At 40.2% G+C, this 22,670-nt stretch overlaps 1 protein-coding gene across 2 annotated transcripts; it reads left to right on the top strand.

The window, feature by feature from the left end:
• The first annotated feature begins 16,570 nt into the window (after nucleotides 1-16,570).
• Nucleotides 16,571-22,316, top strand: LOC132175691 (glycolate oxidase-like). 2 transcript variants are annotated; one of them, XM_059587714.1, is made up of 12 exons: nucleotides 16,571-16,653; nucleotides 17,287-17,457; nucleotides 17,580-17,704; nucleotides 18,873-18,919; nucleotides 19,765-19,842; nucleotides 19,956-20,080; nucleotides 20,242-20,308; nucleotides 20,430-20,492; nucleotides 20,975-21,044; nucleotides 21,136-21,236; nucleotides 21,334-21,438; nucleotides 21,900-22,316. In XM_059587714.1, exons 2-12 carry the CDS (start codon nucleotides 17,321-17,323, stop codon nucleotides 22,092-22,094), a joined length of 1,113 nt encoding a protein of 370 aa, XP_059443697.1. In that variant the 5' UTR covers nucleotides 16,571-16,653; nucleotides 17,287-17,320; the 3' UTR covers nucleotides 22,095-22,316. The 2 variants fall into 2 exon arrangements, with proteins under 2 accessions (XP_059443697.1, XP_059443695.1); XM_059587712.1 differs by lacking the exon at nucleotides 16,571-16,653 and adding an exon at nucleotides 16,702-16,841.
• Nucleotides 22,317-22,670: the final 354 nt, after the last annotated feature.

Below are 22,670 nucleotides of genomic sequence, written 5' to 3'. Positions count from 1 at the left end.
TCTTCATTAGCGAAGGCAGCTCCTCTCTATGTAGTTCCTTTGGATGCGTGGCCTCGGGAGCCGGGAGAGCCAACGGCCACTCGGCGAGAGACCCGCGTTCCGTCTTCTCCCGAGGATAGACCTATGGACCCCCCGACTAAACCATCCAACCAGGCTCCCGTGTATCGAGGGCAGCCGCTTAGGGGGCATTCTGAAAGAGTTCGCCAATAATCCGGTCATTGGCCACAGGTTTGGGTGGGAACCCTTTGTCGGTCGTCACCAGGTTGCTTCCAGCGGATTATACACAAGGAGAGGATTGGCTTACTCCAGAGATGTTTGTTGATAAGTTGATCCATTGTCATTACTCGGTGAGTTATTTGCACTTCATTTTTCGAATATCTTCGTTATTTTGGATGTAAATTTTTTTTCTTGTGTAGTGCTCCACCCTCATTGCGGGTTGGTACAAAGAATTCCAGGAAAGCCAGCGGGAGTATGCTGATGAGAGAGCCACTCTTCAGGACATGGTCTGGAAAATGAGCAACTGACTAGAGGCCTTTGGTTCTTAGGATCCTAAATCTGAAGTGGAGAATCTTCATCTTTCAAGAACAAATTGAGGCTCAATGAATCGAAATCGGCCAATGTTAACCTCCAGATGCGCCTATATATTGCTGACCAGAAAAACCAGGAGTTAGAAGAACGTGTCGAGGGGGCGGAGCTCATGGTTGCTCAATCGGCTGCGGAGAATGAAAAAATCATAGAGGAGCTTCATCAAATTTGGGTTTCCGAATAGGGTTTCCAGAAACTTTATGAGACGCTTGTGGGTCAGTTATCCCAGTCGGAAGACATTCGCGAGAAGCTTGTAGGTGATTTGGAAACCTCCCAAGCCAGGTGTAATCAATTTTGCCAAGGGTACCGTTACTGGAAAGCTAAAGCGGTCTATTATCTTGTGGAGCTGTCGTTTGCGGAGCTATCGTTTGTTCCCTCGCAGATTTCATTGGGGCTTTGAGAATCATCGGTGTCTAACCATCCGTAGGGATCAGTTTGACATTGACCCTGCCATAGTGGAATCAAATTTCTTGGAGGTACCTACTGCTGCTGTTGACGAGATGGTTGATGTAGGTAGAGAATTGATTCTTGATGCTCCAGAAATCAACGTGCATGGCTTCCGATCGGCAGTGAACTTACCCCCCGAGCCTTTCGGTCTAGAGATCGTTATAGATGATGATGCTGATGATGTGGGAGCGGCTCCTCATACTTAAATTTCTTCTTATTGTTGCTTGCATTGTATATATTTGAACTACTTTTGAACTTTGAACTTGGATGTTTCTGGATACCTTCTGAATGTCTTTTGATACTCTGAATGCCTTTTTTTGATATTTCCAGATTTTTTATATTTTCAGATAATTTCTTAATGATTTTGAGTGTCTTTATTGCTATATTCTGTGGTCGGGTGTTCTATCCCCCATGGCCGAGGATTAAAATGTAATTTGAAACCTCGGTCATTAACTTCTTCAGGGACCTTTCGGTATCTATCGTTTCAGATTTTGGAGGTCATCATTATCTTGCACGACCTTCCATGGCGGGACACGTGTAGCACTATCGTTCGAATTTTAGGCTGCAACATTGGATTTCCTAGGCGGTTCTGCGTAGGACGTCTTCTCGCGTTTAAGATCACTTGTTATTATCTAGAGGCTTTGTGCTATAAATATCCCTTTTGGGCATAAGGTATTTTCACTTAACTGACTTCGACTTTTCTCTTGCTTTGATTTATTTCTTCATGGCTTCGGTTTCTTCATTTGGGAGTTTGCGGAGATGGAGTTGTTGGCTGCTTCTGCCACCTATGCTCCTCTTGGGGATGTTGCCTTCTCGTCCTGTCCACCATCTGAGCGGCTTCATTCTCGTGTTCCTCGCAGTTCTGAGGCAGAAATTGCCGAACTACGCTTGTTGTTGGAGGCACGGGAATAGTGCTTGGCGGACCACTCCAACCAGCTAGCAAAGTTGACGGCTGATGTTGAAGTGAAGGACTATCAGATAGCCTGGAAAGATCGGTAGCTGGAGTCATGAGACCGGCGGATCTCGAATCTCAAGGCTTATCTCGATAGTATTCATGAGAACAGACGGAAGAAAGCCTCCAATTTTTATTCTGCCACTCGGTTGTTTCTGCAGGAGGAGGAGAAGTGCTGGAGACTTCGTAGAAAATACTGGTTCTGGAAGGCTAGGACTCTTAAGAAAAATGGTCCATCAAGTAAAGGTCACCGAGAATAGCCTTCGATATAAACGACAATGGCCTGTCAAAGGCCTTAAATTTTTTGTTCATCATATTCCAGAGTGTTGACCCAAATGCGATTCTTTATACAACGTCCTTTTGGATGTAGAGTACCAGGTTGAGTCTGGATGTGATGCTTTTGATGTAGTTGGGTTTGTATGCGGTGATAACAGCCGAATGTCTTTGGCTAAGTTTGTTGTAGCTTGATTTTTTGTGTAATGGCTTTGACTCGATCTTTTATGACTGTTGTAATTGAATCTTTTGTAATGAAAAAGTCTTTAAGGAAATGTTTACCTTGGATTCTGTTGATGTGCTACATGCTGCTTTTCCGTCTCGGTCTTTGCTGGAGTTGTTTGATGAATTCTTTTCTTGGTGTTGTTTGTTTGTTTGGCTTGGATTGCCTAGTTGTGTCCATGTGTTTGAGGAGTTTCGCTTACTCCTATTTCGAGGAAAGGGGATTTTTTTTGTTAAGGGTTTACTCCCTTGTTTCCGAGACGAGGGAATTTTTTAGCGCTAAGGGTTTACTCTATTGTTTCCGAGACGAGGGATTTTTTTCGCTAAGGGTTTACTCCCTTGTTTCCGAGACGAGGGATTTTTTTTTTGCTAAAGGTTTACTCCCTTGTTTTCAAGATGTGGGATTTTTTTTTGCTAAGGGTTTACTCCCTTGTTTCCGAGACTATTGCAAGACAGGGAATTTATGATGCAGTGTAGGATTGTGGTAAACAAAAAAAACAACAAGTAGAAGGGATAAATATTCTTAAGATTGTGAGACTATCACAAGAATCTAAGAAATCTTCTTAAAAACTAGAGCCTATCTAGGGTTTAAGGAAAAAACACAAAGAGACTCAACTCTTAGTATTCTTATTTAACAAAACTCAATAATAATCATAAACTGCATTCTTAGGGCTCTAAGCATCTATTTATCGCCCCAAGACTCCTAATTCTAAGATAAAAATGAAATAAAGTTAGTTTAGAAGTCTACAAAAGACAACTAAACCAAATAAAAGACTAACAAAGAAACCTATTTCAAATAAAAGACCGAAAGATAAGATAGAATAAAAGACTAACAAAGAAACCTAATAAAAGACTGAAAGATAAAATAAGCCTTGAATTCCAATCTACATCATCCTCCCGAGGTTGGAGAGAATTCGCCCTCGAATTTAGACTGCCTTTTCCACGGTCCTTCAGGTGCCCTATCAACTCATTCCATTCTCCATTCCCTAAGATCAGAGACAATGCAACACCCCAGAATAAGCATGACGCTCTTTATCTCCGAAATATCTTGATGGTTGTTGCGAAGGCCCCACACACCACTTGGCAATTCTTCGGATTTGCCGTACTTCTCCCTTCCACATGCCATGAAAATCTTCAAATAACTAGCAACAACCTTGTCACTTTTTGATAGAATATTCCCCTCCGCCAAAATAGATCTCATCACAAATTTGGTTAGAAGAATTTGACAAAATAGCAGCTATCATAATGAAATCAACATAGTCAATTGGCTCAACACTAAAATCAAAGACTTTATCTTCGGGGCTCTTATCAGGCACATGATATTTAGAATTGTGGTCAAAAAGTGCAAAACTATCCGAAAAATTTACCTCTTCCAAGGGTTCCTCTTCTTCATAAAAAATTGCGATACTCTCTAAAAGGTTTACCTCTTCCACTTGTTTCCCCAATTCTTCAAGCTTTTTAGGACTCTTGATGTCGTGCAGATGATTAGTAACATTAGTCCCCGGTACCAAATCAAGTTGAGGTTGAATGTCTCGCAATGATGGCATCGCTTTCGATAATTCTGCTCTGACTATGTCGACACATCTCCCCAACTCTCCCTTGATGCCGCTTTCCTTGTCCATCTACTCATGCTTGGCTACAAAGGATTGACCATCTCCTTGTGAAGGTTTTGGCTTCGGCCATGGGCTATGTAGCAATGTCAATTTGGTTTTACCAAACATGAAGCCGTACGTGTTCTTTGTTTCATCATGGATAGCAGCTCTATCATATTTCCATAGCTTTCCCAACAAAAGGTGACACGTATCCATGTCGATCACATCACACCACACATGATCCACATATTTAGCTCCAATAGAAAAAGACACTAGATAACGTTTAGAAATCGTTACCTCGTTTCCTTTCGTGAGCCATTCCAACCGATAGGGAGTAGGATGTCTCTTGGTCTCAAGCCCTAGCTTCTTAACCGCTTCCTCCGAGACTACATTCATACCACTCCTTGGATCGATGACAAGCTTGGCCACCTTGCCTCCCATGGTGCATGTAGTCTGAAATTGTCGATACGTACCACCAATGTATCAGGACACCGATTGATGTTTGACCTCCGCCATCTCCCAAGACACATTTTTTTTTTTGTAGGAATTTTTTATTTTTCCTTTTTGGGTGTTGAGCTTGATGCCTACATCCTGTGATATAGAATGGGCTTGTGCTGTTGGAAATTCCTTCCGCACTCCGCGCCCCGCATAAGGATTGCCAGGTTCACCCTCGACGATAAATTTGTCTTCCACCCCTGCGTATCTCAGTTTTGGTTGATGACGACGAACGCTCGGACCATCCATGTCGGCCAAGTGATCGGTAGGGACCCCATGTTGGGTGCGCGCACGCCATTCCTTCCACATGGTTAGACCACCAAACCTTTCCTCCATGTGTTGTAAACGAATCACCGACTACTCCTTACATGCTGTCTCCATGCGCACGTGCACCTTATTCATGTCTGCCAGATGGTCGCTCTTCCCCATTCATGGAAAGAAAACTGGAGCTCTGATACCAACTGATGCATCGTACGATTGTGGTGAACAAGAAAAATAGCAAGTAGAAGGGATAAATATTCCTAAGATTGTGAGACTATCACAAGAATCTAAGAAATCTTCTTAAAAACTAGAACCTACCTAGGGTTTAAGGAAAAAACACAGAGAAACTCAACTCTTAGTATTCTTATTTAACAAAACTCAATAATAATCATAAACTGCATTCTTAGGGCTCTAAGCGTCTATTTATAGTCCCAAGACTCCTAGTCCTAAGATAACAATGAAATATAGTTTAGAAGTCTACAAAAGACAACTAAACCAAATAAAAGACTAACAAAGAAATCTAATTCAAATAAAAGACTGAAAGATAAGATAAAATAAAAGACTAACAAAGAAACCTAATAAAAGACTGAAAGATAAGATAGAATAAAAGACTAACAAAGAAACCTAATAAAAGACTGAAAGATAAGATAAGCCTTGAATTCTAATCTACATCTATTTGTCATCGAGCCCGATGGTCATTTGGACAAAGGGTTCTCCGACGCTCAAGCAAGTCGTCGCGAATAGACTTTATACTGAAATATTCAAGAATTACAAGAAATAAAATAAAATGGAAAAATTACTAATAGTGTTTTTTCAGATGATCGGCATTCCAAGGTCTCGGTAGTGGCTTTCCTTCCGCAACCTATAGGTAATAGGATCCTTGCCCGTGACTTCAAATGACTTTGTATGGTCCTTCCCATGTTGGTCCAAGTTTTCCTGTCGTTGGGTCCTGGGTGGCTATGCTAACCTTCTGTAGGACCCAGTCCCCAATCTTGAATTGTCTTGTATTGACTTTTTTATTGAAATATCTGGCCATTCTTTATTGATAAGCAGCCATCATTGTTTGAGCATTGTCCCTCTTTTCTTGGAGCAAATCCAAGGATGATTGCTTTGGATCTGAATGCCAAAGAGAAAGGGGTTTCTCTTGTCTGCGTTCGGATGGTTGTTCTGTATGACTATAGCACTTCTGGATGGATTTCTACCCATGTTCCTTTCTTGTCCTCAAGCTTCCTCTTCAGAGTTTTCATTAGAGTTTTGTTTGTTGCCTCTACCTGACCGTTTGCCTGAGGGTGTCCGAGAGATGAGAAGTATTTTTTGATATGAAGCTCGGCACACCAATTCCGGAAAGGTTAGCAATCGAATTGTTTGCCATTGTCGGTCACGAAAGCGTGCGAGATACCGTATCAACAAACGACTGGTTTCCAAAGGAAATTCCTTATGTTTTCAATGGTTATGGTGGCTAATGCCTCGGCTTCTGCCCATTTAGTAAAGTAGTCAATGACAACCATGATGAACCAACATCCTCCCCAAACCCCCATTGCATGAAAGGCTACGGAGCCGAAACCAAGCTTAATTCTTCAGGCGGATTGGCCAATATTCTGTCAAATCGCTGACATTTGTCGTTGTGTTTGATCATTTCCTGGGAATCTCGGTTCACTCCTAGCCAATAATACCTCGCTCGGATAGCTTTGTGAGCTAGCATTCTTCCTCCCAAGTGGCTGCCACATACTCCATGAATTTCTCTGAGTTCGTATGCAACCTCATCCTTCGATAGGCACTTGAGTAGAGGGAGGGTGTAACCCTCCCAGTATAGGACCCCGTCGACCAACGTGTAGCATGCCGCTTGGATGTGAATTTTCGAGCCAACTTGTTATTAGATGGCAGCTTGCCCTCCTTGAGAAATTGCAATATATCATGGCCCCATTCTAGACATTGCCTCCTCTCTTCAATGCACGCCACTTGATCCGCTTGGATAATCGAGGGCTTGGTTAACTCCTGAATTGGGCGATCAACCGCTATGATTTCTTCCTCGGTAGCCAAGCCCATATGAGCTAAGGCATCTGCCTACGAGTTTTCTTCTCTCGGCACCTTCGTAAAAGTTATTCTGTCGAAGAACTTCATGATCTCCTTTACCTTCGCCAAATACTTCTTCATTTTGTTTCTCAAGGCCTCGTATTCTCCCCGAACGTATCCGACCACCACTTGGGAGTCACTTCTGACTTCTAGGTTTTTCACTCCCATTTTCCTTGCCATGTTCATTCTAGCAATCATGGCCTCATACTTAGCTTCGTTGTTGGTGGTGGTGAATTTCAATTGTACAGCTGCTTCGCATTCTTCACCATTGGGTCCTTTGAGTACAACTCCGACCCCACTGTACTTCTGAGTTGAGGATCCATCTACAAACGCCACACATGCTTCCTCCGGATGTATTTCTTCCTCTTCCAGAGCATCATAGAATTCGGCCAAAAAATCAGCTATTGCTTGCCCTTTTAGAGATGTTCTAGGGTGGAATTCTATGTCGAATTCCCAGAGTTCTTTGGCCCAGTTGACCAACCTTCTTGATAAGTCTGGCTTTTGCAAGATTTTGTCAAGGGATATTCAGTTAACACCTTGATGGTATGTGCTTGGAAATATGGTCTTAATCTCCGGGTGGATGTAACCAAGGCGAAAGCTAGCTTTTCGATCCGAGGGTATCATTCCTCGACACTGTGCAAGGCTTTGCTGACGAAGTAGACGAGCTTTTGCACTCCTTGTTCTTCCAGAATTAAGGCTGAGCTTATGGCTAATGAGGACACCACCGGATACAGGTATAAGGCTTCCCTTTCCACCGGTTGGTTCAATAACGGCGGGCTAACTAAATAATCCTTCAGCTTCTGGAAAGCTTTATCACATTCCGGACTCCAAGATAAGGCCTTCCTTAGAATTTTGAAAAAGGGTAGGCATTTATCGGTTGAGCGAGAGATAAACCGATTTAGCGCTGCTATCCTCCCTGTCAATTATTGAAGCTGCTTTGTGCTCTTAGGCGCTTGCATGTCCAAGATCACCTTACTCTTTTTGGGGTTAGCTTCAATTCCTCTCCGGGAGACAATGAACCCAAGGAATTTACTCGATGCAACTCCAAATGCGCATTTGGAAGGATTGAGTTTCATCCCGTAGTGCCTTAGCGTGTCAAACATCTCGGCTAGGTCTGCAATGTGGCTAGCCACTCGTATGCTCTTGACCAGCATGTCATCTACATATACTTTCATATTTCGCCCAATCTGCTGTCGAAACACCTTATTGACTAGCCGCTGATATGTAGCCCCTGCGTTTTTCAGTCCGAACGGCATGACTTGGTAACAATATAGATTTGTGTCTATTATGAAGGCCATTTTTTCTTGGTCGGACTCGTGCATGGATATCTGGTTGTACCCCGAGAATGCATCCGTGAAACTCAATAACTCATGACCAGAAGTTGAATTAACAAGTTGGTCTATCCATGGCAAAGGGTAGTTGTCTTTGGGACATGCCTTGTTGAGATCGGTGAAACCAACACACATTCTCCACTACCCGTTCAATTTTTTTACTAGCACCACGTTTGCCAACCAAGTGGTGTATTTGATCTCTTTAATGAATCCAGCCACGCGCAACATTTTGACTTCTGCGGCAGCGGCCTTGCTTTTCTTAGCTGAGTACCCTCTTCGCCTCTGCTGTATTGGCTTGAAACTAGGATCGGCATTCAACTTGTGCACCATGACCAGCGAATACGTCACAATTCTCGTAGAGGGAAGATGCGAGCTTTTCTTTTACATTTGGGTCCAGCTGGGACCCAATTTTGACAACCCTGTCAGGCTTGCTGACCAAGAATTCCTCAAGATCTTCGACCAGTTTGCTGCCCTTTAATTACTCCATCCTCCTTATAGCTGCTCCCATGGGCCGAGGTCTTAAGACATTCTTTCATAGAGATGTTGTAACATTGTCGGGCAGCTCACTGATCGCCCTTTACTTCTCCAACTCCATGATCCGTCGCGAACTTCATCTTGAGATGCGGAGTTGATGTGATGGCTCTTAGTTCATTGAGAGCCGTCCTCCCGATGATAGCATCATAGGCTGATGGTTGGTCAACCAATAGAAAACGTATCATCACCATCACCTGCCTTGGGTATGATCCAGTCGTGATCTTTAGTTCAATTGATCTGACCGGTTATACTTGTTCCCTTGTGAATCCCATCAAGGGACAGCTGGTTAGGACGATTTTCTCCTGCCCTAGATTCAACTTCTTAAATGCAGACCAATATAAAATGTCTGCCGAGCTCCCATTATCCACCAAAATGCGATGGACATTATGGTTTGCCACTGTTACGGTGACAACCAGGGCATTTATATGTGGGTACGATATACCCACGCAGTCTGCATCCGATAATGCAATCACTATCTCACTCCTCTGGGACTGCTTCATTGGTCGTCCTATGTTGTAGATTTCATGAGAGCTTTCCAATTGTCGGGCATAGGCTTTCCTCACTCTTCTTGACTCACCCCCCACCCGGTGAATCTGCCAACTATGGTGTGGATTTCTGGAATGTTTGCTCGGTTTTGTGGCTCACGGGTTAGGCGGGTAGGCCTTCTTCTTGGCTCTTCTTGTCTTGCTCTCTCCTCCCGAGGATACTTGTTTTGATTTCTGCTATTGGAACTTCTGCTTCGATAACGTTCCTGATGCCGTTAATCCCAGAAGGGGTGGTAATTTACTTCCCGGACATAGTTTTCTCGAGGAGGAGCTGCTCTTCTTTGGTCTCCCAAGAATCGAACGAGTTTACCATTTTTGATAAACTTTTCGATGAGATGCCGCAAAGCAATGCAACCTTCTGTGTAATGCCCATTGACCTCGTAGAACACACAATAGTGATCTAAGTTATGATTTTGTGGAGCCCCGGGAGGTCTTTGATATTCCGGATCTTTTTTGATTTTCATCAATACCTCAGAAATGTTGGCGTTGAGCGGAGTGAAATTGTAATTGTTGAACTTCTTCTTGAAGGGTTTCGAAGCGTCGGGCCCAGGATGATCCCTCCTCTTCTTCTCTTCCAATTTCTTGGGAGTCTTCCGAGCTGACCTTATTGCTTTCGAGGTTTTTTCCTTGTTAATAAATTCCTCCACCTTATCTAACAACTCCTGGAGGTTGTTCGGTTGTCTTTTCGCGATTTTCCTCACTACTAACTCCTCGGGTGAGATACCATCATAGATGGTGGAGAAGATTACGCCATCGTTGGAATCCTCTACCTTCAATTTTTCAGTGTTGAACCAAATCATGAACTCCTTCAAACTCTCCCCTTCTCGCTGGTGGAGCGTTAGTAGATACCCGGAATGCTTCTTTCTTTCTCTAAAACCTAGGAAGTAAGGCAGATTAGAGCCAAAATCTTCGAAGGTACCCACATAATTGGGTGCTAAGCTTCAGAACCATTCCCTAGCGTTTCCGAAGAGCGTAGTTGGGAAAGCTCTGGACGCAATTTCGTCGGGTATGGTGTGCAACGTCAGGTGCATCCAGTAATTCTCTAGGTGCTCTGTAGGATCTCCAACTCCACTATAGCTCAGGATCTGAGGTGTCTTAAATTTATTGGGGAACGGGTAATCAATTTCTTGTTTGGTGATGGGTGTCTCCGTCTCGGTGAAGAGCTTGCTCACCACTACAGTCTTGTACTTTTCCTTCTTCTCCATAGCCTCAAGCTTTGTCTTAAGTTCCGCCAAGGCTTTCTCTACTTCACTTTGCGAAGCCGTGATTGGCTGAGGTTTCGCCTTGTTACGTGAGTTTTTGCCCTGACGGGTGTGCTTGTGCAGGGGATGGTGACTCTCACCATGTTGGCTATGATCGTCAGAATAGAGGTCTCGATTATCGGAGCAATGACCGTGATTCCCTTACTCATCTGAATGCTCAGCCTAATTGATTTGAGATGGAGAGGGACATCAGAGGCACAGTTCTTCGTTCTGCTGGATTAGAAGTGCCATTTGCGCTTCGAGAGAAGCAATGCACTCCTTGTCACCAGCGTTCTGATGCACCAATGGTGGCCTTTGATTGGCTTGGATTGGTGGTTCTTCAGTGCGGACTTGGCTTCTTGGCCTTGTGTTCATCATTACTGCGGATATTATTTTTGTAAGAACGGCTTAGTCATTCCCACAAACGACGCCAAACTGTTGGGACAGTTTTCGGTACGATGGACCCAAGGGGAATCCAAGCCAATCCTTTCTTCTCTGGTGCTACCTGTCAAACCTACAAAACTAGAACACACGTTAAAAGGACACACTGGGGGTGGTAGGCGGTTCCTTTTCCGATGCTTAAGTCAGTGTTTGTGCGGATTCGGTATAGAGCTTAGAGTCCCCCTTGCGTACCTCTGAAGTGAGGTCTTTATAGTTGATTATGCAGAGGTGGCTATGATGACCAGGCGGAGGATCTGGGATTTGGGCGTAACAACCGGTAGAGTTAATATTCGTGTCTCCTATCATTATGATCGGTAAGAGTCCGTTACCTACATTGATCGGATTCCGAGGATGGTGCATAACTATTAAAGGTCCTTTATAAGCAAATCGTAACCGTTCCGATGATCCTGCCATGTGTGAGTTGTCCATACAGCCGAGTTGTATCCTGACTGTAATAGATGCACCTGGATGTTAGGTGGGGGAGATTCGTTGTGGCAGAGGGATTGATCCTCGGTCGACTGAGAGTGTAACAAACGACGTCACATTTGTTGTTTTATGCTGGGTCGCATTCATAGGGGCCATTCGGATGTATTGGGCTTTTTTGGAATGTTAGGCTTCTAACCCATAGGCCCAAGTGATGGGTTTATATGTAACAAATAATATATGGTAATTACAGGATAAAAGTATAGTTTTTCCAGCATTACTCTATTTTTTTTTTAATCCTTGTTTCAGTAATCAAATTAGAGTTATCTAAGGGACCACGTTTGATTGGCTAACAAAGAATTCAAATAATGGGGGACAATGAATTGGATTTGGATAAGGATCTCTAATAATTTTTTTACTTAAATTTCTTGTAATTTGGACAGCATATGTGAGAGAGTCCACATGAAATCCACTTGCCTTGGTAGGTGGTTAGACATCCCAAAATTTATTTGAGAGATAAGTTCCATATGAACTCTCTTTTGAGGTTTTTTAAGCCCTCTTCCTCTTTCAGCCCCTGCTATTTTTCTTTCTTCTTATTCTTCTTATTCTTCTTCTTCATTTGCTTAGATAAAATAAAAAGAAAAGAAATATATAGCAGATCTTGAATGAGAATTTTGATTATGATTTTCTTTTTTTCTCCTGCTTCTTCTTTTGGTTGGCTTCTCTCTTCTTCAATTGATTATTTTTAGACTTGCATTTGATTCACTCTCTCAATACCTTTTCTAGACATGAATCTGAAGAAGAAAGGTGAAAGGCTTTTGTTTAAATGTGAGAAATGGAAAATAAGGAGAAGATGCTGATAGGCGTGGGTCTCAAGGATGCTAGTTGGAGCGTCAGTCCCAAAGCCATAAGTCCATAGCCACTAAATTTCACTCTCTCGAAGTCTCTCATCTCTCCAAGACCCACTTTCCTTTTCTTTTCTTTTCTCTTTTTTTTTTATTTTTTTATTTTTTTATTTTTTTTTATTATTATTATTATTTTTTTTTAATTTCAACCCACATAGGTGGCATTTCAACCACTTAAACTAATCTTTTCTTTTTTCTTTTTTTTTTTCTTTTTTTGAAAATGGATTTCATTAAAAAATCAACTATTCTATTCCTTTCTTACAATCTCTTCCATACACTCAGGGAAATCACTACGCCAGCTTTGAGAGGCTGAGAGGTGCAGTGCCATCTTGGCCAATAGATGTGCTGCTCCATTAGCGGTTCTTTAGACATGACTCACTTTCCAGTCGCCATTTTGCGTTAGGGAGCGTTTGATATCATTGACTATTTGTCCATATGTCCCCTACATTGCTCAGTTTGGTTTATAGCATTTATCAGCTCTAGAGCATCACCCTCCCAAAGACCCTGCTGAAATCCGAGGGATATGCTGAGCTCAATAGTTGTATGTGCTGCCAGTGCCTCCACCAACGAAGGATCAGTAATGGAAGCTTTGGGTTCACAGTGCATTGCAAGGGCCTCCCCTGAAGCATCCTGAATAATAGCCCCCATCCCAATTATGCCTCTCACTTTATCAACAGCCGCGTCCCAGTTAATCTTTACCAACCCGTGAGGGGGTTTCCTCCAAATATCTACTTCCTTAGCAATGTTCCTGTTCCTGGGGTCTGCATGTCTTCGGGTAGTATCATCAAACGCCGCCACCCGCTCCTTGGCAATGCACACTACCATTGCTGGGGCTTGAAAATCTCCTTCAAAGACGAACTTGTTCCGACGCAACCATGTCCCTCTGGTAACTAGGACCATTAGATGCCTTTCTTGTTCCTCCAGCCCATGACCAACTTTGAACAAGAGTTCCGAGAAATCTCCTTCGTAACACACTCTTTTCTGAAGTTTGCCATGGCATTCCGCCCATATATCTTGGGCTGATGGGCATGACCATATTATACGGTTTATCGTTTTTGGCTCTGCTAAACAGATAGGGCACAAAGGATTCGGAACTATCCTCCTCTTGAAAAGCTTTTCCTTGGTTGGTAAAATATTATTACAGGCTTTCTGAAGAAAAAATTTCTCAACTCGGGAACCTTTAAGTGCCCTGATTTGCTTCCACAGCTTACGAGATAGTTGGGAGTCTGAACTACTAGCTTTCCCAATCTCCATTTTTTCCACAACCAAATGATAGGCGCTCCATACAATGAAGACTCCATTCTTTGTGTATTCCCAGGCTAGGCAGTCCGTTCCTCTGCGAGGGCAAACCCCCAAACTTAGAATCATATTGGCCTCCTCCTCAATGAATATTTCTTTTACAACAGATGTGTTCCACCAGTTGGTGTCGGTATCCAGGAGCTCAGAAACTCGGGCTTGATTATCCAGGATGCTAACCGGTGACCTTGCTGGGTAAGGTCTAGGATTAGGCAGCCATGGATCCTCCCAAATTTTGATCCTTGTCCCATCGCTTACTCTCCAAATCAACCCTTCTTATAACAATTTTTTCGAGCTCCAGATGCTTCGCCAAGCATATGAGGAGTTTCTTCCAACTTCCGCTTCTAGGAAAGTACCATTAGGGAAATATTTCTCCCTCATGATTCTTGCCACAAGTGTCTCTGGATTCTGAATCAGTCGCCACCCATGCTTTGCTAACATAGCCAAATTGAAAAGCTCTAAGTCTCGGAACCCCAAACCTCCTTTCTCTTTTGCTCTCCCCATCTTTTTCCATCTCATCCACACCAAGCACCCTTGATTGTCTTTATGACCCCACCAAAACCTGGCCATCATAGAAGTGATATCATGACATAGTTTTTTTGGAAGTAGGAAGACGCTCATTGTGTAAGTGGGTATTGCTTGAATAACCGCTTTCAACAAAAACTCCTTCCCAGCTTGGGTCAAAATTTTTTCTGTCCAACCATTAATTCTCTCCCAGATTTTCCCTTGAATACCTGTGAAAGTACTCACCCTAGACCGGCCAATTAGAGGGGGTAAGCCAAGGAACTTCTCATAGCTTCTTTTCTTATTAGTATGTTTTTGCTCTAGAAAGATATTAGATGTTAGTGTGAAAGACAATATCTTTTTAAAAAGGGGAAAATGCAGTTTACCCCCCTGAAGTTTCAGGGGTTTTTCAATTTTAATCCCAAAGTTAAAAAATTGGCAATTTAAACCTTTCGTTTAATTTTTTCGTCAAAATGGACGGAAATCTATGAAATTACATAATTGCCCTCAGGCTTTTTTTAAAAAATTTCCGTCCAATTTAACGGAAAAATTAAACAGAAGGTTTAAATTGCCAATTTTTGAAACTTCAGGAGGGTAGATTGCCAATTTTTTAACTTTGGGGTTAAAATTGAAAAACCTCTGAAACTTCAAGGGGGTAAACTACATTTTCTCCTTTAAAAAAATTGCATATTATTGATAGATAATTAAATATAAGAAGTAATTAATTGAAATACAATATTGTGTTTTAAAGTATATAGATTTTAAAATCACTATTAAATTTGGAATGAATCACTATTAATTTTTTATATAATACATCACATTTGGGGATAAAATAGAGGTATAGTCTTAATATAGTGTTACTTGGTCAAATAAACAATATTAAAATATAACATTATATTATATTAATTAATTATTAATCACACTTTCTGCCTCTACAAAAAAAAATATATATATATCCTAGCTCGGCCAGTGTCTCTCTCGATATAAATTGTTGAAGATCCCAAAAATTCTATCAATTATTTTAGATATTAACTAAAAAAAGGTTATTTTAGATATTTGTTATGGTAAGAAATCTAAGGGGACAATAATTAATGGTAATTCAATATTAGGAGAAATTTTCCCTACTCTTTTTTCCATTTTCTCCATTTTAGAATCACACACCCCTAGGTGGTTGCTTTTCATCTTTCTTTTGTTGGGACTTGTAATCTTAGAGATTAGATTTGAAATTTATTACTATTAAATTTGAGTTAAATTCACTTTTTTTCTTAAAGTTTTAGGGGTTTTCAATTCGAACTTCAATATTTAAAAATTGACAATGTACTCTCCTAATATTTCAAAAATTTTCAATTCAAACATTTCACTACTAATTTCTATTAAATTGAACGAAAATCTATGAAATTACGTAATTACCCTTGATGCTTTTTTTTTTTATTTTATAATTTCCGTTCTATTAGACGGAAATTAGTAACGGAGGGTCTGAATTGAAATTTTTTGAAATATTAGGAGATTATATTGCCAATTTTTAAACATTAGGGTTTGAATTGAAAAACCCTTGAAACTTCATGGGGGTAAAGTGAATTTTTCTCATTAAATTTTAATCTAATAGTAATTTTAAAAGCCAAATTAATTTAAAAGGCTAAAAGAATAGTTCATAACATTACTCCTTTAAACAACTTACGTTGAAGAAAAAATAGACATGCCTAGAATTACAAACCCCATAATTTCATTGTTTACATTTTTTTGACGTTCCGCATCACACACACACATATATATTTTCATTTAATCATATTAAACTATAAATTACGATAATGTCATAACCGGGTCTCAACGATGACCCAACTGGTCTCAAAGAGTCTTGGTGGTGACTCGAGCGGGGTCCTATGAGTCTCAACCAGGTCTACACGAGGGGTCCTTATTGGGTTCCAGGGAAGTCTCGGTGAGTCTTGATGGGTCCTGACTGTGTCCCAGTGGGTCCCAACAGTGGCCTAGTGAGGTCCTGGTAGGGTCCGACGACGTCTTGACTAAGCCTGACGATTTGAGAATGAGATACTCAAACTTGAAAAATAGTTTACGATTTTAAGAAATTGAAACTATTTTACAAAAATTAAATAAACTTTTTTGGTAGACAATTATTTTTCATCGCACTAAAAAAAAAATAAAATAAAATAAAAAATAAATAAAATTAAATTAAAAAAAAAATTTAGAAGTCATTTTACGCGGAATCAAATAAGCCTTAGCTTAATCCATTTTCCGGACTCACTTGCCTATGTCCCTCTTGACCTCACTCTTTGGACTTCCAACTGTGTGAGAGAGAGAGAGAGAGAGAGCGAGAATGATCCTTGTCTTATCCTTTCTAGTTTATTTGGTCACCTTATATTAATGGATATATTTGATTTCAGAGAAATGAGATTATTGATAGTGAAAGAGGCTGGCTGTGAAACACACATGGGGTTTGTGGATGAGAGGCACCCAATTTATCTGATCAGATTTGGTTTCGAATTCTCACCTCCAAATGCTCATCCACTTCATTATTGTAACTCCATCTTTCTCTCTCTCTCTCTCTCTTGCTTTCTCTTGCATGAATTATATGAAGCCCACCCCATTTGTCTTCATGCTAATCCATATTTATAAGCTCTTGTTATTTTGCACTTCATTCTCTCCTCTCCACTGGTTCCTCTGCATGCACTCCGTTGCATTATTGCATAGCCTTGGAACCCAAAGGTCTCTCCTTTTCTCGACTCTGGTTTTCAATTATATTCCTTGCATGCTACAGCTTTGACACCTTTCTTTCATGTGGGTCTTGGCTAAAACTGTTCGACATTATATTCCTCTTCTATTGGCTTTTATATTTCTACAAGTTTATTTGAGCATATAAAACCTGTGTTTTCTTGCCATTTATTTGGACCCAGTTGCTCAGAAAACTGAGGAAATTATGAAACCATCAAATTTTTCATTCTACTATTGTTCTTTTTTCTCTCTATATATTTCAAAAAAGAAGAATGGACCTTGAGGAATCCAGTTTTAGTTAAGGACCCACCCTGTGCTTGTGTTATTGTTCGCATGAGAAGATTATGATCTGATCCCATGTGGGTTTTTTTTTTTTTTTTTTTTTTTTTTAAAAAATTTTTAATTTTTATTTAATTTTATTTTTTAATGTTAAATATAGATTTTCTGAAGGGGAGCATTAAAGGACATCGAAAATGGAGATTACCAATGTCAGCGAGTATGAAGACATCGCAAAGCAAAAATTGCCCAAGATGGTGTATGACTACTATGCGTCAGGAGCAGAGGACCAATGGTCTCTGGCAGAAAACAGAAATGCATTCTCGAGAATTCTGTGAGATTTTCATCTCTCTCTCTCTTTTTTTTTTTTTCTCCTAATTTCTTTCTGTATCTTATTCCTTAAGAATGTATGTATTTTGAAATTGTTTGAGATAAGCCTGTTATTACTAAATATAGGTTTCGACCCCGTATTCTTATTGATGTAAGCAAGATAGACATGGCTACTACTGTTCTTGGCTTCAAAATATCAATGCCAATAATGATTGCCCCAACAGCCATGCAGAAAATGGCTCATCCTGAAGGTATGTCAATGATTCTCCTTCAAGAAACCCTACACACTTCTACTTTTACACTCTTAGGTGTATACTCCCTGACATGGCAGGGAAAATCATCATTGAATAAAAAATATACTAATGATGTATTCAAAATAAAATGGTAATTTTTAGTGCCACATCAGAGAATGTGGGAGTCTGTATAACATTTCTCTTCTCCTTCAAGTTACTCTGCTTCTTTGTTTAGCTTGTTCGCTTAACAGCTTTAACCAAGTAGTTAATTAGTTAATTTCTCCTGGCACTAATGATTTTAGTTAGCTGTTGTAACTAGTTGTCCTGTACTGATTAATTGATTTTAGTCAGTTAATTGATTATATTTGTGGTCTATTTCTACTTAATCGACTAGTTACCTGCTGTTATGATCTAAGCTTTCAGTTCTCATGTTTCATTTCAGTAGTAGTCTATTGCTCCATAGAGCTAAGCTGAAATTTCTACATATATTGTTGGGGAGAAGAAACACTAAGGGGAGTCAAACAAGAGTAAGTTAATATACATATTAGGACACCACTTCTAGCCCAAAAGCGTAAGCTAATGGGCTTGGGTCCACTTATGTATATTAAGTACTATTGTTCTTTATACTTTCTCAATGTGAGACACAAACCTCACAAGTGCATGCATAACAAATCTCTACTCACTTGTGAGTTTCTTCCTCATTGACCAAACTCCCCCACACACAAGAGTGTCACGCGTACTCCAAGAGAAACTACTCTTTTTTTTACCGGAGTCAAACCAAACGCGTCAAACCAAGACACTCATATCAGTAGCAGTGGAAGCTAACCATGGGCTCTTATACCAATTGTTGGGGAGAAGAAACACTAAGAGTAGTCAAACAAGAGTCAGTAAATATACATATTAGGACACCACTTGTAGCCCAAAAGCCTAAGCTAATGGGCTTGGATCCACTTATGGATATTAAGTACTATTGTTCTTTATACTTTCTCAATGTGAGACACAAACCTCACAAGTGCATGAACAACATATAGTATTGTTTAGAACAGATTATTTGATTGACCGTTAGATATACTTGCATGTTAATCTAGTCAAGTTGCACTGGTTTACTAATTAATTATTATTGACTCATTTTTATCTGAAGTATAGCGTGGCTACTTTCTAATGAGATAATTTTGTTCTCATGCAGGAGAGTATGCAACAGCAAGAGCTGCATCAGCAGCTGGAACAATTATGGTACCACTTTTCTTCTTTATATGCTCCTTTTGAATAGGCACCTTACACTATTTTATTTGCTTTAAACTCAAGGAAGTGTAATAAAAGTGTCACTTTTATACTGCTAAATGGCAAATAAGAAGAGACAATAGAGTTGAAGTACAATTTTTGAACTCTTAGCATTTGCCTACTTGGTCCTGTGTGATCACATGCCCTCTTTATAGATCTTAACATTTGTTCTCATTATGCATTTCAAAGGATCTTTTTTTTCTTATCCCTGATTTAAGTTACTTGTTATTATAATCAATAATAGGTTAAATGTTCCAAGAAAAAAAAAATTAAATAAAAAAGGGTTAGATGTTCCTTTTAATCACCCAAATGGCCTAGACTCGTAACAGAGAGTTACACGAAAGAAGAAAGCATAGTATGATAACCCTGAAGGCAGGTAAATTGCTTAGAAATGGCAGCCAGTCTTTTAAATTTCAAGAATCTGTCAGTGGAGTTTAATATGATATGTATTTCTTGCATAAAATACTTTCCCAGCCTTTATTGGCTGGTCAGATGCATTTTTAGATTCCTATTACTGAATAGGCACATTTTCCAGTAGGGATATATGATCAAATGCACCTAAGATATCATGTTTTTATCACAGTCACGAAACAACTCTTGCTGGGTCTTAACATGTTTAGAAACTGATTCATGTGATGATGAGATCACACTAAGGAATGGATGGACATCAGCTAGCGAGTTAATGCAGAGAATATGGATGCTTTAGATTTTATTACTGGGTTTCATCAGCTTTGTTGGCTGTAAAATTTAGAGTGTCTGCTTTACTTTATTTATTAGTCCTTCTTCGATCATTTCAGACTTTATCCTCATGGGCAACTTCTAGTGTTGAGGAGGTTGCTTCAACTGGACCTGGCATTCGCTTCTTCCAGCTCTACGTAAGCTTAATTTACATCTTACATTCCCTTTTACTGGTTTGTGATTGACCTGTCTCCTAAATGAGTTTTCATGCATTAAATGGTCTATGATTTTCGCTGGTCATAATGTTCAGGTCTATAAGGACAGACATGTAGTTGCTCAACTTGTGAGAAGAGCTGAAAGGGCTGGGTTCAAGGCTATTGCCCTTACAGTTGATACCCCAAGGCTTGGTCGCAGAGAAGCTGACATCAAGAACAGGTCACATCAACTTTGTTAGGAAACAGCATTGCTTGGTAGATCTTGAGTATCTTGCTAGAAGGCTGATCAATTCAGCTTGTGAAACTAGCTTAAGCTTAATACAAAAAAAGATTCACTTACTCTCTTAAGAGCAGTTCTGAGTCATGATTGGTTCTCTGCAGGTTTACTTTACCACCATTTTTAACATTGAAAAACTTTGAAGGTTTGGACCTTGGCAAGATGGACAAAGTGAGTGACAATCAGGGCCCTCTCTCTCCTCTTTATTTATTACGATATCACTTGGTTGTTGTTTTTTGTCTTATAGTTAATATCGTTTTTTTTGTTTTTTTCTTTTCTGGGGGCCATGCAGGCTAATGACTCTGGACTTGCTTCATATGTTGCTGGTCAAATAGATCGCTCTCTGAGCTGGAAGGTACGTCAGATGGGACTGAGTAGTTGAGGATTGAGATACATAACTTGAGAGTTCATCAGTCTGCATAAACAGTTGAAATTAGTGATTTATTGGGTTTGTCATGTGGACCTGTTTAGAATTGATGAAAATTTAGACATGAAGAGAGAATTGGCCAATTTACAGACTGATAAATTTTGAAAGAAATTTTTTTGAATCCCCCCATCCTCCACCCACAACAAAAACCTGCCCAACTGAAAGATAGATAAAAATAAAAAGGTAGAATAGCTAGATCAATGAGATGAACCTATATATATTATGATGCTAAGCTTCTTAGTATTTTCTGGCCAAAAGCATGATATCCAAAGAGGAAGACCATGCCCTTTGGGGGGCTGTTGTGGCTGAAAATAATTGAGTAACAAAATATATTTTCGACATCTGTGGCTTTTGAAGATTTCCTTAAAGGAGACTGCCCGTAAAAATTCTCTCTTCTGGGATTTGGACAGGATGTGAAATGGCTTCAGACAATTACCCAACTGCCAATTCTGGTTAAGGGTGTACTCACTGCTGAGGATGGTAAGAGCAGTGTAACTCCTAATTATTTTCTGACTTTTACATCATGAAATTTTTAGAATGCGTGAACACTTCTTTTATCATTATCATGCAGCAAGGCTGGCGGTACAAGCTGGAGCTGCTGGGATTATCGTATCCAATCATGGAGCACGCCAACTTGATTATGTTCCTGCTACGATCATGGCCCTAGAAGAGGTAGTCAATTGATGATTCCTGCATGTGGTATATCTCTATTAAATTGAAACATCTATTTCTCAATTTTCTGGTATAATGTCTCTGTCCTATAATTTAGGTTGTTAAAGCCGCCCAAGGACGGGTGCCTGTGTTCTTGGATGGTGGTGTACGTCGTGGAACAGATGTTTTCAAAGCATTGGCACTGGGAGCATCTGGCATATTTGTAAGTATCTCTATATTATTGCTCCATATTATATTTGTGAGAAGGTCCATTATTTCCTGTTAGTCTTTTTTATGCCATCTGCATTTATTGATAAGGAAAATGCATCCAAAAACATTTTAGGACTCATTTTGGATCACAGAAGCGCATTTAGTTAAGTTTTATGTTATTTGATTCCCTATTTGAAAAGGCTGATTTTAAACCTTCATTGCGGCAGTCAATTCATGCTTTATAAAAGATATTTTGAACTCACATAGTTGGTTCTCCTTAAGCTATTTTAGTTAAAACTCCTACCAAATGATGCCTTGGAACTGCACTTTTCTTTTATCCCTTCTTTTATTCTACTCCTTTAATTGGAGGTTGTTTAGAAGACTTTTATTTAGACACCATGGAAAGACACATCACCTACAGTTGAATGTGGGTATGGGGACTTGAGACTTTTTTAATTCTGGGCTCTATTTCAGATTGGACGGCCAGTGGTGTTCTCATTGGCTGCTGAAGGAGAGGCTGGTGTGAGAAAAGTACTCCAGATGCTGCGCGAGGAGTTTGAGCTAACTATGGCTTTAAGCGGTTGCCGTTCGCTCAAAGAAATCACCCGTCATCACATTGTGACTGATTGGGACCTTCCTCAGCCGCCACACCCATTTCCCAGGTTATAGAAGCATGCCTCAGAACATCATTAAGTGCATGCATATATGACACAATGTTGTTAAATTGGTTGTGACTCCATGCATGCCTTCGGAGAACTCATTATAGTGTTGATGAGTCTGCTAAAACTTTGGAAGGTCTTAGCTTTCTGTGATGATGATTAATATTGCTACTGCTGCCTTTCACTGTATATTCACTCTATATATACACACAAGTCTACATAGTTTTTGCCAGGCTTTCCAGCACAACCAATAATTTTATTTACTCTATTGTGATCAATCAAAGTTTCTGCCTTACTTGAAATCCAAAATATTGGGGTTTCAATATGAAGGCGACGATGAATAATGTCGTAGGCGAGAAGCTTTTACTCTGGGTCATCATATATTTTTAGAAGCAGAAGTGGAAAGAGATTTATGAGGCTACTTTGAGGTTGTGGGAAAGATAGAAAACAAATGTGGGGTGGGGAGTGAAGTAAAGTCAAGGGACCTTGCGTTCTAGTAAAGGGTAAAATTAGAGCTTTTGGCCTAAAGAAATTTTTTAGAGCCTGTTTGAGATTGTATTTGAGAAATAGAGATTTTAAGTCAAAA

This window comes from Corylus avellana, chromosome ca3, assembly GCF_901000735.1.
Source record: "Corylus avellana chromosome ca3, CavTom2PMs-1.0".
NCBI lineage: Eukaryota > Viridiplantae > Streptophyta > Magnoliopsida > Fagales > Betulaceae > Corylus > Corylus avellana.
Note: the sequence above shows the minus strand (reverse complement) of the source record. Positions and strands in the feature narration are given on the sequence as shown.

Coding starts and splice junctions, on each gene's coding strand:
- LOC132175691 (XM_059587714.1), top strand. CDS start 17,321: ATGGAGATTACCAATGTCAGCGAGTATGAAGACATCGCAAAGCAAAAA. Junction 17,458..17,579: donor AATGCATTCTCGAGAATTCT/GTGAGATTTTCA, acceptor TACTAAATATAG/GTTTCGACCCCGTATTCTTA. Junction 19,843..19,955: donor TTCGCTTCTTCCAGCTCTAC/GTAAGCTTAATT, acceptor CATAATGTTCAG/GTCTATAAGGACAGACATGT.